The 12193-nt window shown below is 45.8% G+C and overlaps 1 protein-coding gene across 4 annotated transcripts in view; it reads left to right on the forward strand.

Annotated features, from left to right (window-relative positions):
* The window catches only part of CDC48B (cell division cycle 48B), a 78062-nt gene that overhangs the window by 31682 nt on the left and 34187 nt on the right, over nucleotides 1–12193 (forward strand). For 3 of the 4 annotated variants that reach the window (XM_086487124.1, XM_086487125.1, XM_086487127.1), the window contains one exon: nucleotides 7334–7483. In XM_086487124.1, the coding sequence (XP_086343250.1) occupies nucleotides 7334–7483 (150 nt within the window). The remainder of the gene's footprint in view (nucleotides 1–7333; nucleotides 7484–12193) is intronic. The other variant, XM_086487128.1, reaches the window with a different exon arrangement.

The following is a 12193-nucleotide window of genomic DNA, read 5'->3' on the forward strand; positions in this document are numbered from 1 at the left end:
TAAACCAATTTAACTCCACCTTCAACGATATCGACATGTCGTTGGACACGAATGAGATGACCGTTATCCTCCTTGGTGGGGAGGCTTGCGGGAAACGGTTACCCTCCTGGGTATACTATGAACCGCACTCGAGGAATGGAGCTATAGGGCACGTTCCTGTAGCGAAGTTCCCTGTTGAGGCTGTGGCCCGGTACTTGAGTGCTCTGCATAGGTGGATGGAGGGATAATGCCCTCCTTTCTATGCTTAAACTTTTATTCAAATCCCTCTCGAGGGAAATGTTGTTATTCTCCCGCAGCGACGACAGATGAGCGCTTAGAGTCACTCAAATACCTTGCCCCCCCCGGGGGGGGGGGGGTCAGCCTCGCTTTTAGGGGATTGAGAGGTGGAAGGGAGGCACCACCAATCCCAATGGATGCCACCTGTGAGCCGACGCCCTTTCAAGCGGGTATGGCATTTCCTTTGGGAAAACTGTCGGGTTTCAAGGGCATAGCCTGGTGAGCAATAAGCTACCTGGCGGAGGAAACTCCAAAGGGAAGGCCGAAGCAAGTTCAGCATTACCTAGGCCTTTGATACGAGGAACTTGGTCGTTGTCACGCCCATAACTTCTTAGCGATGTGGGTCTCTCAAAAGCTGTCACAAATGGGAGCGCACACGAATAATCAATAAGCTGAAAATAATTAGAATATCAACCAAAAGAGACGAGGGAGAAGATCGACATAGTATTGGGGACGAGAAGATGGGCTGGTCCCCCCCTTAAGAGAGAATCTTTATTCAAGGAGAATCTTTTTACAAGCACAAGAACCGGAGAAACCCCTCTGTTCTAGATCTTAGACTTTATGGTCAATTCCTTCCTGTTAGGGAAATCCGAGAGACTAGCTCTTAATCCAGTTATCCTTCCTGTCCGTACTCAAAGCATGAAGCTCCGCAGATAGTTTCAGATTCCGTTTCCGGAATTCCCGAGCATAGGCCGAAGCCTCCTTGCTCCTTCTCCGAGGTGGAGTACGTGCAAAAAGCACAAACACAAAAGCAACAAATCGTAGAGCGTATGCACAACTTCACATGTCGCTCCTAGTACAGAAAAGCGACCTCCGTACTCTAACTTCTCGCGAGCACTTGCAGATTCGTACCGGCATGGATTCCTCAAACTGGGGCAAGAGATGGCTTTGGGGCTGCTTTTATAGGCTCTTGGCTGTGGCAAAAATAGCCGGTGTAACTTCCCTAGGAATAGCAGATGTAGGTGGCGCTGGAATAGCTGGGAGAGAGAGGAGAGCTGGCGGCAGCTTTTAGAGGGAGGAGAGAGAGAGATCGCAGCTGCTAGGGCTGTTTTTGGCAGATTTCGGGAGCGCCTCCATTTTTTAGCCAGCCTTATTTAATAAGTGGCTTCCCACTTAATACCACTTATTAAGTGGGCAGCCGGCTACTTATTAAATAAGTGTGTACCCGACATAGATTTCCTCACGGAAAAGCATATGCTTTCCCGGAAATTAGTTAAAAACATCTTGCTTTTTATCAAAAGCTTCGTAGAACCATCTTTATTCGTGTGCTTGCATGTCACAAACTGCTGACGTGTCAAGCCACTGAAGAACGGAGCCAACCTTCAGATTCCGGCCAAGGGGCCAAAACCCTAAGAAAAAAGCAGAAGAAGAAGAAGAAGAAGAAGTTTTACAGACTTACAAAGTCTCGACGAGTGGCCTATTTTTAAAGAAGAGTTCCCACCAACTTACGGGACCCCGTCCGATGGGGCCTAAGTGACATAAAGGCATTAAAAATAAAGCAGAACACATCAAAAGACTTTGCACATCAAAATATGATGATGTGGCACCTGTACGGACATTCCGCAATTTGCGGTAGATTTTTAGAAAAATCCCGAAATTTTAGGAAAGTGTTTTTTTAGGGTTAGCTTTCTATATTTGATGCTTTTAGGCTTTGGGCCTTTAAATATGAGCTTTGGGGGCCCTCTCTGGCACTCTACAACGCGCAGATTGCAAAGGAGGTGCTCTCCAACTGTTGTTCTTTGCAAATCAGCAATAATATACAGAAATACCAAAAGGGGCGCCAAGGTTTGGGGCCAATACTCTCTGGGGTGGAATTCCGCCACTCCGTGTCGCGTGTGCTCTCTCTCTCTCTCTCTCTCTCTCTCTCTCTCTCTCTTTCAGTTCAGTTGTTATTGAGGTGCTAAAAGTCTGTTCAGTCTGTTCTTTTCTATTGGCACGTGGTGCCCGTCTTGTGATAGTGGTATCAGAGCATCAGGCGTGTGCTTTTCTGAAAGCATACCGGTCCTACAAAAGAGCAGATAGAGCAAACTAGAGACTAGTGGAATTTTATTTGAAGTATCTTCGGGTCGTGTCTCCGGACACATTAGCCACTCCCACCCTTCATCGCGCATCGGGCGCGCTTCCGTCTTCACCGCTCATGTCTTACAAGACATAAGCCAAAAAGATCACTTGCAAGAGAAGGATCCAACATTTGTTTCAAGTCACTATTTTTTTCAAAAGCAGTGACATGCAGATGTTGATGTCTATAGCCACCAAGCCGCACACTCCAAGGACTTGGCAAGCTTTCAAGAATTTTTTTGCCCGAAGTTATATAGTTTCTGATGTCTTCTTTCGGAGTGCAACTTCTGGTAGAGTGGGGTATCTTGAAATGCTTGCCATGGAAACCCTAGCAGATTATATCTTGAAATTTCTCGACATCTCTCAGTAGATGTCTCTTCTCGAGCTGATAATCTTGGAGGTCCAGTGTGATTGCTATGTCTTCGAACTACCATCGCTGCCAAAGGAACCTTGTCTGTCCAAGAGCTGATGGACCACGTTGTGGTCGGCTATGACCTTATGGAAAGAAATAACCTAATTTTTGGTGCAGGTTTCAGGATGGAAAGTCAGTCGACTTTTCGAGCTTGACCGATGTCGAGATTGCTTTTTAAGTTTGAGTTCTGTTTGAACTTGTTTGGAAATCCTGTTTGGAATTTGTTTGAAATGGATGGTATCTGTTTTGAACCTGTTTTGGTGCCGATTTGAATTGTTTGACTTTGGTTTTAATATTGGTTTCATTGATTGGTGATTTTACTCTCAGGTGGACAAGTGAGAAATATTGTTTTGGTATTGTTTGAACCTCGGAACGACGCAGGCCGATGTCTGGGGAGTGTTTCGTTGTATGTTTGAAAACCTCGGAACGACGCAAGCTGATGTCTGGGGAGCGTTCCGTTGTATGCTAGAAAACCCTTGAACGACGCAGGCCGATGCCTGGGAAGCATTTGATTGTATGCTTGAACCTCCAAGTGACGCAGACTGTGGTCTGGGGAGCGTTTGGTTGTACAGTCCTCTGAGCTCATGGCCCGGACCTTTTTAGGTTATTTGTGGGGGGAGTGATGAGGTAGTCGTTGAGTAGCTTCATACCGCAGACCGTTTGTCTCGGGGAATGCTCAGCGGCGCTGTTTGTTGTGTCTTGTAACATGCTTATGTGAGCATTTGTGTTGCATTGTGACGTGCCAACCACTGAATATTCCTAATTGGATGAGATTTCTTGGGTATGTAATTTAAGTGCATCAAGACACCCATGGAAGATTAGTGCGGGTGGGTGTGATGGCTAATTTTACTATGCTGGAATATTAAGAGTTCTGATCTAGACGAAAGGAGAAGCAAACTCCTTGATCAAAAGAGTCGAAAGGAGAAGCCAACTCCTTGATCAAAAGAGCCGAAAGGAGAAGCCAACTCCTTAACAAAAAAAGAGCAAACTGATTGTCCCTCGGAATGACCCTCGAAAATTTTTGAGCTAACTTGAGTTGTTTTGCAGATATGTTGTAATCGCGGACGATTACTTTCTTTCAAGAAGGGGGGATGTCACAAACAGCTGACGTGTCAAGCCACTGAAGAACGGAGCCAACCTTCAGATCTCGGCCAAGGGGCCAAAACCCTAAGAAAAAGCAGCAAAAGAAGAAGAAGTTGTTTTACAGACTTACAAAGTCTCGACGAGTGGCCTATTTTTAAAGAAGAGTTCCCACCAACTTACGGGACCCCGTCCGATGGGGCCCAAGTGACATAAAGGCTTAAAAAATAAAGCAGAATACACTCAGAAGACTTTGCACATCAAAATATGATGACGTGGCACCTGTACGGACATTCTGCAATTCTCGACGGATTTTTAGGAAAATCCCGAAATTTTAGGAAAGTGTTTTTTTGGGGTGAGCTTTTCATATTTGATGCTTTGAGGCTTTGAGCCTTTAAATATGAGCTTTGGGGGCCCTCTCTGGCACTCTCCTGTCACAAGACGAGCACCACGTGCCAATAGAAAAGAACAGACTGAACAAACTTTTAGCACTTCAATAACTGAAGTGAACTGAAAGAGAGATGACACGCGACACGGAGTGGCGGAATTCCACCCCAGAGAGTATTGGCCCCAAACCTTGGTGCCCCTTTCGGTATTTCTTTATATTGCATCAACACAGTACAAGACGGTACTCGAGACTCTGCACCTTTTCTAGGAAGCATGCCAGAGAATGAGTCCTAACCTCATATTTAAAGGCCCTTGGCCTAAAAAGCAATTAAAGTGAAAAGCCTTCAAACTCAAAAGCATCTGGTCCAAACTGTGACGCATCGGGAATATCCATTCCCCGGTCTCTCCCACTGAACTTACGGAACAAAACAACTCCTTCACGATGCTTAATGTCACCCATCATATGACACATCATAGATGTGTGTTCCTGATGGCTTTTATCAGTTCGAGTAGATTTACATTTCCAAGTGTACACATATAAATCTTAATTTCATTAAATAGAAATTATTGAGAAAATAAGAAAATAGTCCATGTAGCAACATCTCTTTGCCTTCTAAAGAGTTTTCCTCAATTGTAGTGCTTGTACATATCCTTCGAATCTCGAGATAAGCTGCTAATTCCTGCTCGGTCATCCACTGAGCGTCCAAGGTAGAATAGTTGTTGAACTATACCAACATTTTACTTCCCGGATGTCTTTTGGGGGTAGCAGTTGGATTGTACACTGCAGGATACTTTTCCACTGCAGGGTTTTTAGCAGATATCCTTGTCCATGAGACGCTCTCTTTACAGTTGCAGATTGCTCACTCCCGCTCCCTGGTCCGACTTCCTTTCAAGGAGATGAGAGGGGGTGTTAAGAGTTCAAGCATCTCTCTTGGCTTGTCCAATCGGTCCCAATTCCTGTCAGGGATAGGTGCTAGGGAGTGAGGGCTGTTTTGTGGCTGTGCCCGGCCAATGTGAGGTTGTTTTCTCATGTCGGGTTGTGTTTAGCCATGTTTAGCTTGGGTTTCAGGCTTGGTTCCATGGCCGTTAGGCTCCTGTAGGCTGGGAATATTTTTCCAGCCTTGCCATATTTTTTCCATGGCCACCACTGATTTTTCCTCTTCCCCTCTCTCTATTTTGTGAGGTCGTGGCTGGTGGACAGCTGCCCGACCCACACTTATGGATGCATATACGAGAGGGCAGGGCGCATGGGGAGGAGGTGTGTGCACATGCCTTCACGGTGTAGGGTGCCCCTAGGGGGCAGCCCTCGGGCAGATGCCTAGTGTTTTTAGAGCAGCCAGCCTGGCGTTTTTGGCAGCCCATGTAGTCGATGTCACCAGCAACAAGGCAGCACACCAATGGTGATGGTGGGTAGCAAAGGCATACTCCTTGCGGTTTTCTTCTCAAAGCACCCAGACAAAGACGTTGTGATCATTATCTTGCAGAGCACCACATCCGGGGTGCAAGCAGAGGAGTGGAGATGTCCCATGCTCTCTAGATTGCACCCTTGCCATGAGGCATGTCCCTCTCCATCCAGATCAGCTCTCTTGCTAGGAGGAGATGCTGCCAGAGCTTCACTTTCTCAGGAGGCTAGGGCAGCCCATGACGAGAGTGTGTTAGTGGTCTCGTGTGCAGTAGCAGTTGGCAGCGTCAGTAGCAATCGTAGTTGTGTGTGCCTCGGGTCTATCCATTGGGCATGTCAGTTCTATGCCGGACCACCCTTGGTCACTTGTATGAGCAGATGGTTATCAGCATGGAGAGCCTTTCCCAGATCTCTCTCTCTCTCTCTCTCTCTCTCTCTCTCTCTCTCTCTCTCTCTCTCTCTCTCTCTCTTTCTCTTTATGCCATGTCCCTCTTGAGTAATAGGTCTTGAGTTCAACTCTCCTCGTCGGGTAGATCTTTAAGGTCTCTTGGGATAGTTTCGTATGACGTTAAAATTCTCTTCTTCTTCTTCTTCTTCTTCTCCTCATTCTTAGATGACCTGTCTCTTTCTACCTCAGTGATCTCTCTTTTCCACAGGTGTGCCTTGTTCATGTGTTTGGCATTGCAGGTTCTAAATCGGAGTCGAGGTGCCCGCTGGATGACGAACCGGTTATTGTCTTCATTGCATCTTCCGCTGCCACCTTTGACAATGAAGTGGGTAGCCGGCCACTTATTAAATAAGTGTGTACCTGTTCAAAACTCAACAAAAACTATTAGCTGAAAATTGATGCTACACACAATCTCATGCACAGATGCAATGCAAACATAGATTTCCTTGCAAGAAAGCATCTGCTTTCCCGGAAAGCACTTCAAAACATCCAGCTTTTTATCAAAAGCTTCATAGAACCTATCTTTCTTCTTGTGCTTGCATCTTTACGCGTAATGCTTTTTCCAATTCGGACTTCGTTTGAGACCAATGGAATATTCCCTATCTGATGCTCCAGTGACCTATCTTGTGAGGGATTGGGAATATTCATTCCTTGGTCCCTCCCACCGAAGTTAGAGAACATCTCCTTCGCGATGCTTACTGTCACCCACCATATGACACATGAGAGATGTCCGTTCCTGATGGCTTTTATCAATTCCAATAGATCTGGAGTTCCTAACTTTAACAGTTGAAGTGTGCACATTAAATATCGTAATTTCATTAAATAGAAATTATTCAAAAAATAAGAAAATAGTCCATTTAGCAACAAGAGCTTTGCTCTAAGAGGGTAGATAAGCCTGGCCTCTTGGGGAGACGAGTTCTCACATAGTCTAGGGGAAACTAGTGACAAAAGCATGGGTGCAATGAAGGCTTTGTCGTCTCTTTCCCTCGTATTTAATTTGGATATATCTTCTCTGTTTTGTCTTGGGAAGACGACAAAGGGTACCCATCCCCGATTCCTAAAACAAAACAAAACAAATAGTTGTTTGTAATGATTAGGCAGTTTAGTCTTTGGTGCTTTTCTTGTGTCTAGGCCAATTCACCTATGTTTGTTGACTCTTGTTTTTTAACTTAGTAACCATGTCACTAACTAGCACATAAGCTGTTTGTTCCTTAGACCTGGTGAGAGAGGTGCCATAATGATAGTACTAATTCTGCACCTGCATATCCAGTGCAGGTTCAGTTCATAGAGCTTATGCTGGGGAAAGTGAGAGATTGTTACGTGAAGCTTTTGCAGAAGCTTCAGCAAAGGCGTCAACAGGAATGCCAGTTGTAATATTTATTGATGAAATTGATGTTTTATGTCCTCCAAGAGATTCCAGGTTTGTTGATATTACCTTTCTTCTTTCTTGCAACTTATGGGGTTTTCAGTGTAGAAACGGGTGAAATTTAATGAACCACTAATAATAGGGACAATGACTATTAAGAAAATGAACAACTGTTTAAATCACATGAATCTAAGTTAGCTTGCAAGGGAAGGTAAGTACCATGATTCTTATTATACCACCACCTAGAATATATGCTTTGGGGGGCGGCGGGGGGGTGGTGAGCTGTGAGGGGCTGAGGGAGCTAAGCGCGAGGGGTGGGCTGAGCGGCTCTCACACACACACACGGAGAGAGAGAGAGAGAGAGAGAGAGAGAGAGAGAGAGAGAGAGAGAGAGAGAGAGAGAGAGAGAGAGAGAGAGAGAGAGAGAGAGAGAGAGAGATGAAATGCTATATTAATGTCTTCAAGAGGCCAAAGTGACCTATGAGACCAAAAAGTTACAATTGTTGAATCTGATACAATGCCCGAGTACAGAAAGTACAAAGAACTGAAAAACTGAAACTGAAACGAAATTAGGCGGGGGGGGGGGGGTGTGTGATGGGGTGATGGCCGATATAATGGGTTAGGTGATACAATACTAATACAAAGATGGATACAAATCACTAGTGATACAAATGAGATACCAATCATTAGTGGTAGGCGGGTCAAGCTCAGTTGAGATCCCTCATCGGTTGTTGCTGAATCTCATCAATATCTCCATGGTCAATACTTGGACTCGTCGTCTCGCATGTCGAGCGAGGATGATCTGGATCCTCTGCTGCCGTCTCCGTTGATGATGTGAGGCCCCTCGTGGTCGTCGGCACGTGGATCTACCTTTCTCAATGGCTCAACCAATCAGTGTACCCCCGGTGTGGGTGGGATCTGAGATTTGCTCCTCCTCCTCCCCTGGCTGGTGTAAAGAAGCCTGTGATCTGTCGCTGAGACTGTCTCTCCCGTGATGTCCTCAACAAGCTCTCTCTATGTTTGCGCAACTCTAGTAGAAACAGTCCAAGACATCTCTAATCCTCGTATCTCACGACTCTAGAAAATGGTCCAAAACCCTCTCTCAACAGACAATGGAAGCGGCCTTGTATCTCATTGTACACCGGGCAGTGACATGTGTAGTGCAGCTCTGTCTCTGGCTCTAGGTGACATAGCTGACATATCCTAGTCTCTGCTGGTACCCCACGAAATCGGCCAGTCTCAATCTGAAGCTGATGTGAGGATGTGCTTATCTGCCCAATAGCACACCGTATCCCATGAGATAGGTGCGTATCCATGTATGCAGGCCTAGTCACAAAACCGTCCTCCGTGAGTTGGAGAAGATGCTCTCTATAGACTGGCATCTTCGTGTCCAACTCCTGTGCCGGCTGTATCCATGTGCTCCTACTATCTAGCTGAATCAGATCCTGATGTATGAGTCTGGTGATCTCTGTCCGTGTGAGAGATAGGGAGGTGCATCCAAGGAGTACTGAAATGGAGGCAATCTATCCATGTTGAAGCCATGTGACTGAAACCATGATGTCATGTGCCCAGGCCCCATACCAACATGATGTGTCACCTTGCAATGCTAGCTTGTCGGGATGACTCCAAGGCTAGCCGAGCGTATTTGTCTCTAGTGAGGTCTTATACACTGTGTATAAAGGATACTGATCTAATCAATGCCTCGACCACGAGGGGTGGGCTGGCTAGTTCGGCTCGGATAATCTCATGTGGCACTGAGGCCTTAGCCCGAATCATCCGAGAAATCATAGAGACCAGAGGCCTCTCCATACATCTCTATCCATCCGTGCTGCCAGATCTGCCATGGTGGTCTACTGAGGGTCCCCATATCTGAACTCCGTAAAGCATAGATGAAGTCACTAGAGTGTCAAAAATCCAGAGCTTTGTTCGCGGTTCTTGAAACTGAATTTGCGAACACATCCTCTCTAATCCTCCCAAGGCTGCGTAGGCTCTCGTCAGTTTGGTCTCTGTTGCTCTCCTCAATGAAAACACTGGTCCACTGAAGACTACCCCAAGATAGGTGTATGCATCTGTGTACTCCACTGTCTCTTGGCCTTACGTAAATGTGGGTGCTGACCTCCTGACCCACTGTGATGTGGTGTTGAACACCACAACCTTGGTTTCCCGAAGGTTGGCAGACAATCCACTATGATGAGCAAATGTGTGCAAAGCATTTAAATGAGGTTGCATCTCCTTCGGGAAGTCGGAAATCAAAACACAATTTCATGAGCGTATAGCAACATCAGGATTTATGTCCCTGCTAGCTGAGCACCTCTGTCTCCCTCTCTCTGTACATAGTCTGAAAACTCATTCACATACATCGCAAATAGAGTCAGAGACAGGGGGCATCCCTGCTTCACCCCAATAGTGGAGTGGACCATGTCAGACATACCCTCAGTAATGTGTACCCACCCTACCACTGTCCTGTATAAAGCCAAGATCCCCCAAATCATATCTGTGGGCACACCAATGTCTTGTAGTCTGGAATAAGTCTGGCTCTCGGCATTGTGTCAAAAGCTTTGCGGAAATCCACAAAGCTATAGTAGATCCTCTACCATGGTGTCTACCCTCCTCAATGATAGCTCTAAGTGTCAGAATCTGGTCAAGGGTGAGAAACCTCTCCTTAATCCTGCCTGCCCTGATGCTCGTGTGCCCTTTTTGTCTTCCCATTTACTCAGCTCCTTCTCAAGAATAGATGCATATAGCCTAGCCAACGTGTGACCAACCATGATGGTGCGATAATTTTCTATCATGGGATCTCCTGACTTGAAAATAGGCACAATCGTGGACATACTCCAAGTCTTAGGAAAACCCTCTCACATGGTTCGATTAAACGTCATAGCAAGAAGCTGTGTAAGCATATCTCTAGCATGGATGAAGTGCTCTGCTACCAGACCTTCATGATCATCTGCTCTCCTAGTCTTCAACGTGTCAATGGCTTCCCTTACCCTCTCAGCAGTAAAGAAAGTACAGGTCTGCAGTGGGTCCGGCAAAGGTGGCTGCCTTGATGCTGTGTAGAGAGATGTGGCATATTCCCCCAATGTCTCTGTGGAGGTGATGGCTGGTGGTGGTGAATGCTCATGGAATAGTCTCCATGCCTCGCCTAAGTCCTGACTCATAAATAGCTTATATAGATCTTGCTCTAGCTGAGATATATAAGCCCTCTTCTTTCGTGGCACTAGCCGAGGAAAGACAATCCGTGATTGTCTATGTGTGGTAATACCCATGATCACCTCCCTTTGCAATTTGATCCTCGTCTCTCTACACTCCTCATCATTCCAGCTGTTCTGGGGCATGTTCCGAGATCGTCTCCGTGTAGGCTGACTGTGGGGATATGCCTCTGATTCTGAATCATGGAGCGTCTCTGTCAGTATCTGAGTGAGCTCATCTAGTGGCCGTCCTGGTTCTCGAGTGTATAGCTGTCTGTATATCTCATCCGTGTACATGGCATCCGTCTCCCTCATGAAGGTATACCATGTGCGGTGACCTCTCCTAGTGGAGCTGTGCTGAATTGGTGATGAGCGCGCGGCAGTGTGTGCAAGTGAAAGAGGACGCGAAGAAGTGCAGAGTGTGTGCAGAGAGAAGTGGCGAAAGCCAGCAGGAGAGGAAGCGCTAGCAGAACGATAGGGGGAGAGAGAGAGGGCACGCTATGTTGCAGGGGAATAAGTGAGTGAGTTTTGGGTTTTCCCACTTTTATTATAAGTGACCTTTAAAAAATGTGTCTAGGTTCAATATGAACCTGGACAAAGTATAAAAATGTACAAAAAGGGGTTATTTAGGCCTTTAACCCAACAATTGGAACGTGAGAGTGAAAGAAAAGATAGCATTATCAACTGCTACTCCAACTGGCCTAGTGCCCACTATGAAATCCTGAAAGGATGGAACGAGACATGGCTTGGCTGGGCCATAACATAATCCACTGTGCTAGCCCCATGTCGTGTAAAGTGTGAGCTTTGTCCTGAGGTGTGAGTCAAGGAGAGGAGAGTGGATTTATCCCACATACTGTGGAGCAAGGTTGTAGAGCTACTTAAAGCTCATTTCTTGAATCAATAAACAACAACTCATTTTGCACTACATGCTTGTCTATGGTGAGCTTGTGCTAAGCTAAGTCAATACTCAAGATTGTGTTTATGAGTCCAAGCTAATCTATCTTTGAACCTAATTCACTTGAGTGATAAGCTTGCTTACACACACTCATACACTTGCACCATGTTTCTCTTTCATCCACCATAGCTAGCACGATCCAAATCCTAACATTTGGTATCAGAGCTATGGTGTGCTAGCTAGGATTGTCATTATGCATTAGTGAGTGTTAATCATTAGCATCTCCATTAGATCGATTAGCATTGCATAATTGTTGTCACGGCCCATTAACAGTTTCATAGTTAAGTTGCATATCTCACTAATTAAGCACTAATCTAGCTATGTGTGGGCATGTCCTTGGCACACCCAAGAGGCCACTACCCTCCATGGCTAGGTAGACTTGATTAGAGAGAGGATTAGCATCATTTGGATTGTATTTTAGATTGCATTTTTTGCGTCAATTTTTGCATCATTTGCCTCTTCAATTAAATTCATTAAACTCGTTTTCCTTTTGCATTGTTCACCCCATCTCGAAGCTCTCCTCGCAAGCTTTCCGTCAAGTCCACCCATGCCAAAATCGCATTTGATTTGCCTATCCTAAAGCTTCCTTGATTTTGGTCTCATACACACCCTCAAATCTCT

This window comes from Adiantum capillus-veneris, chromosome 17 (genome assembly GCF_014529385.1).
Source record: "Adiantum capillus-veneris isolate H3 chromosome 17, ASM1452938v2, whole genome shotgun sequence".
Taxonomy (NCBI): domain Eukaryota; kingdom Viridiplantae; phylum Streptophyta; class Polypodiopsida; order Polypodiales; family Pteridaceae; genus Adiantum; species Adiantum capillus-veneris.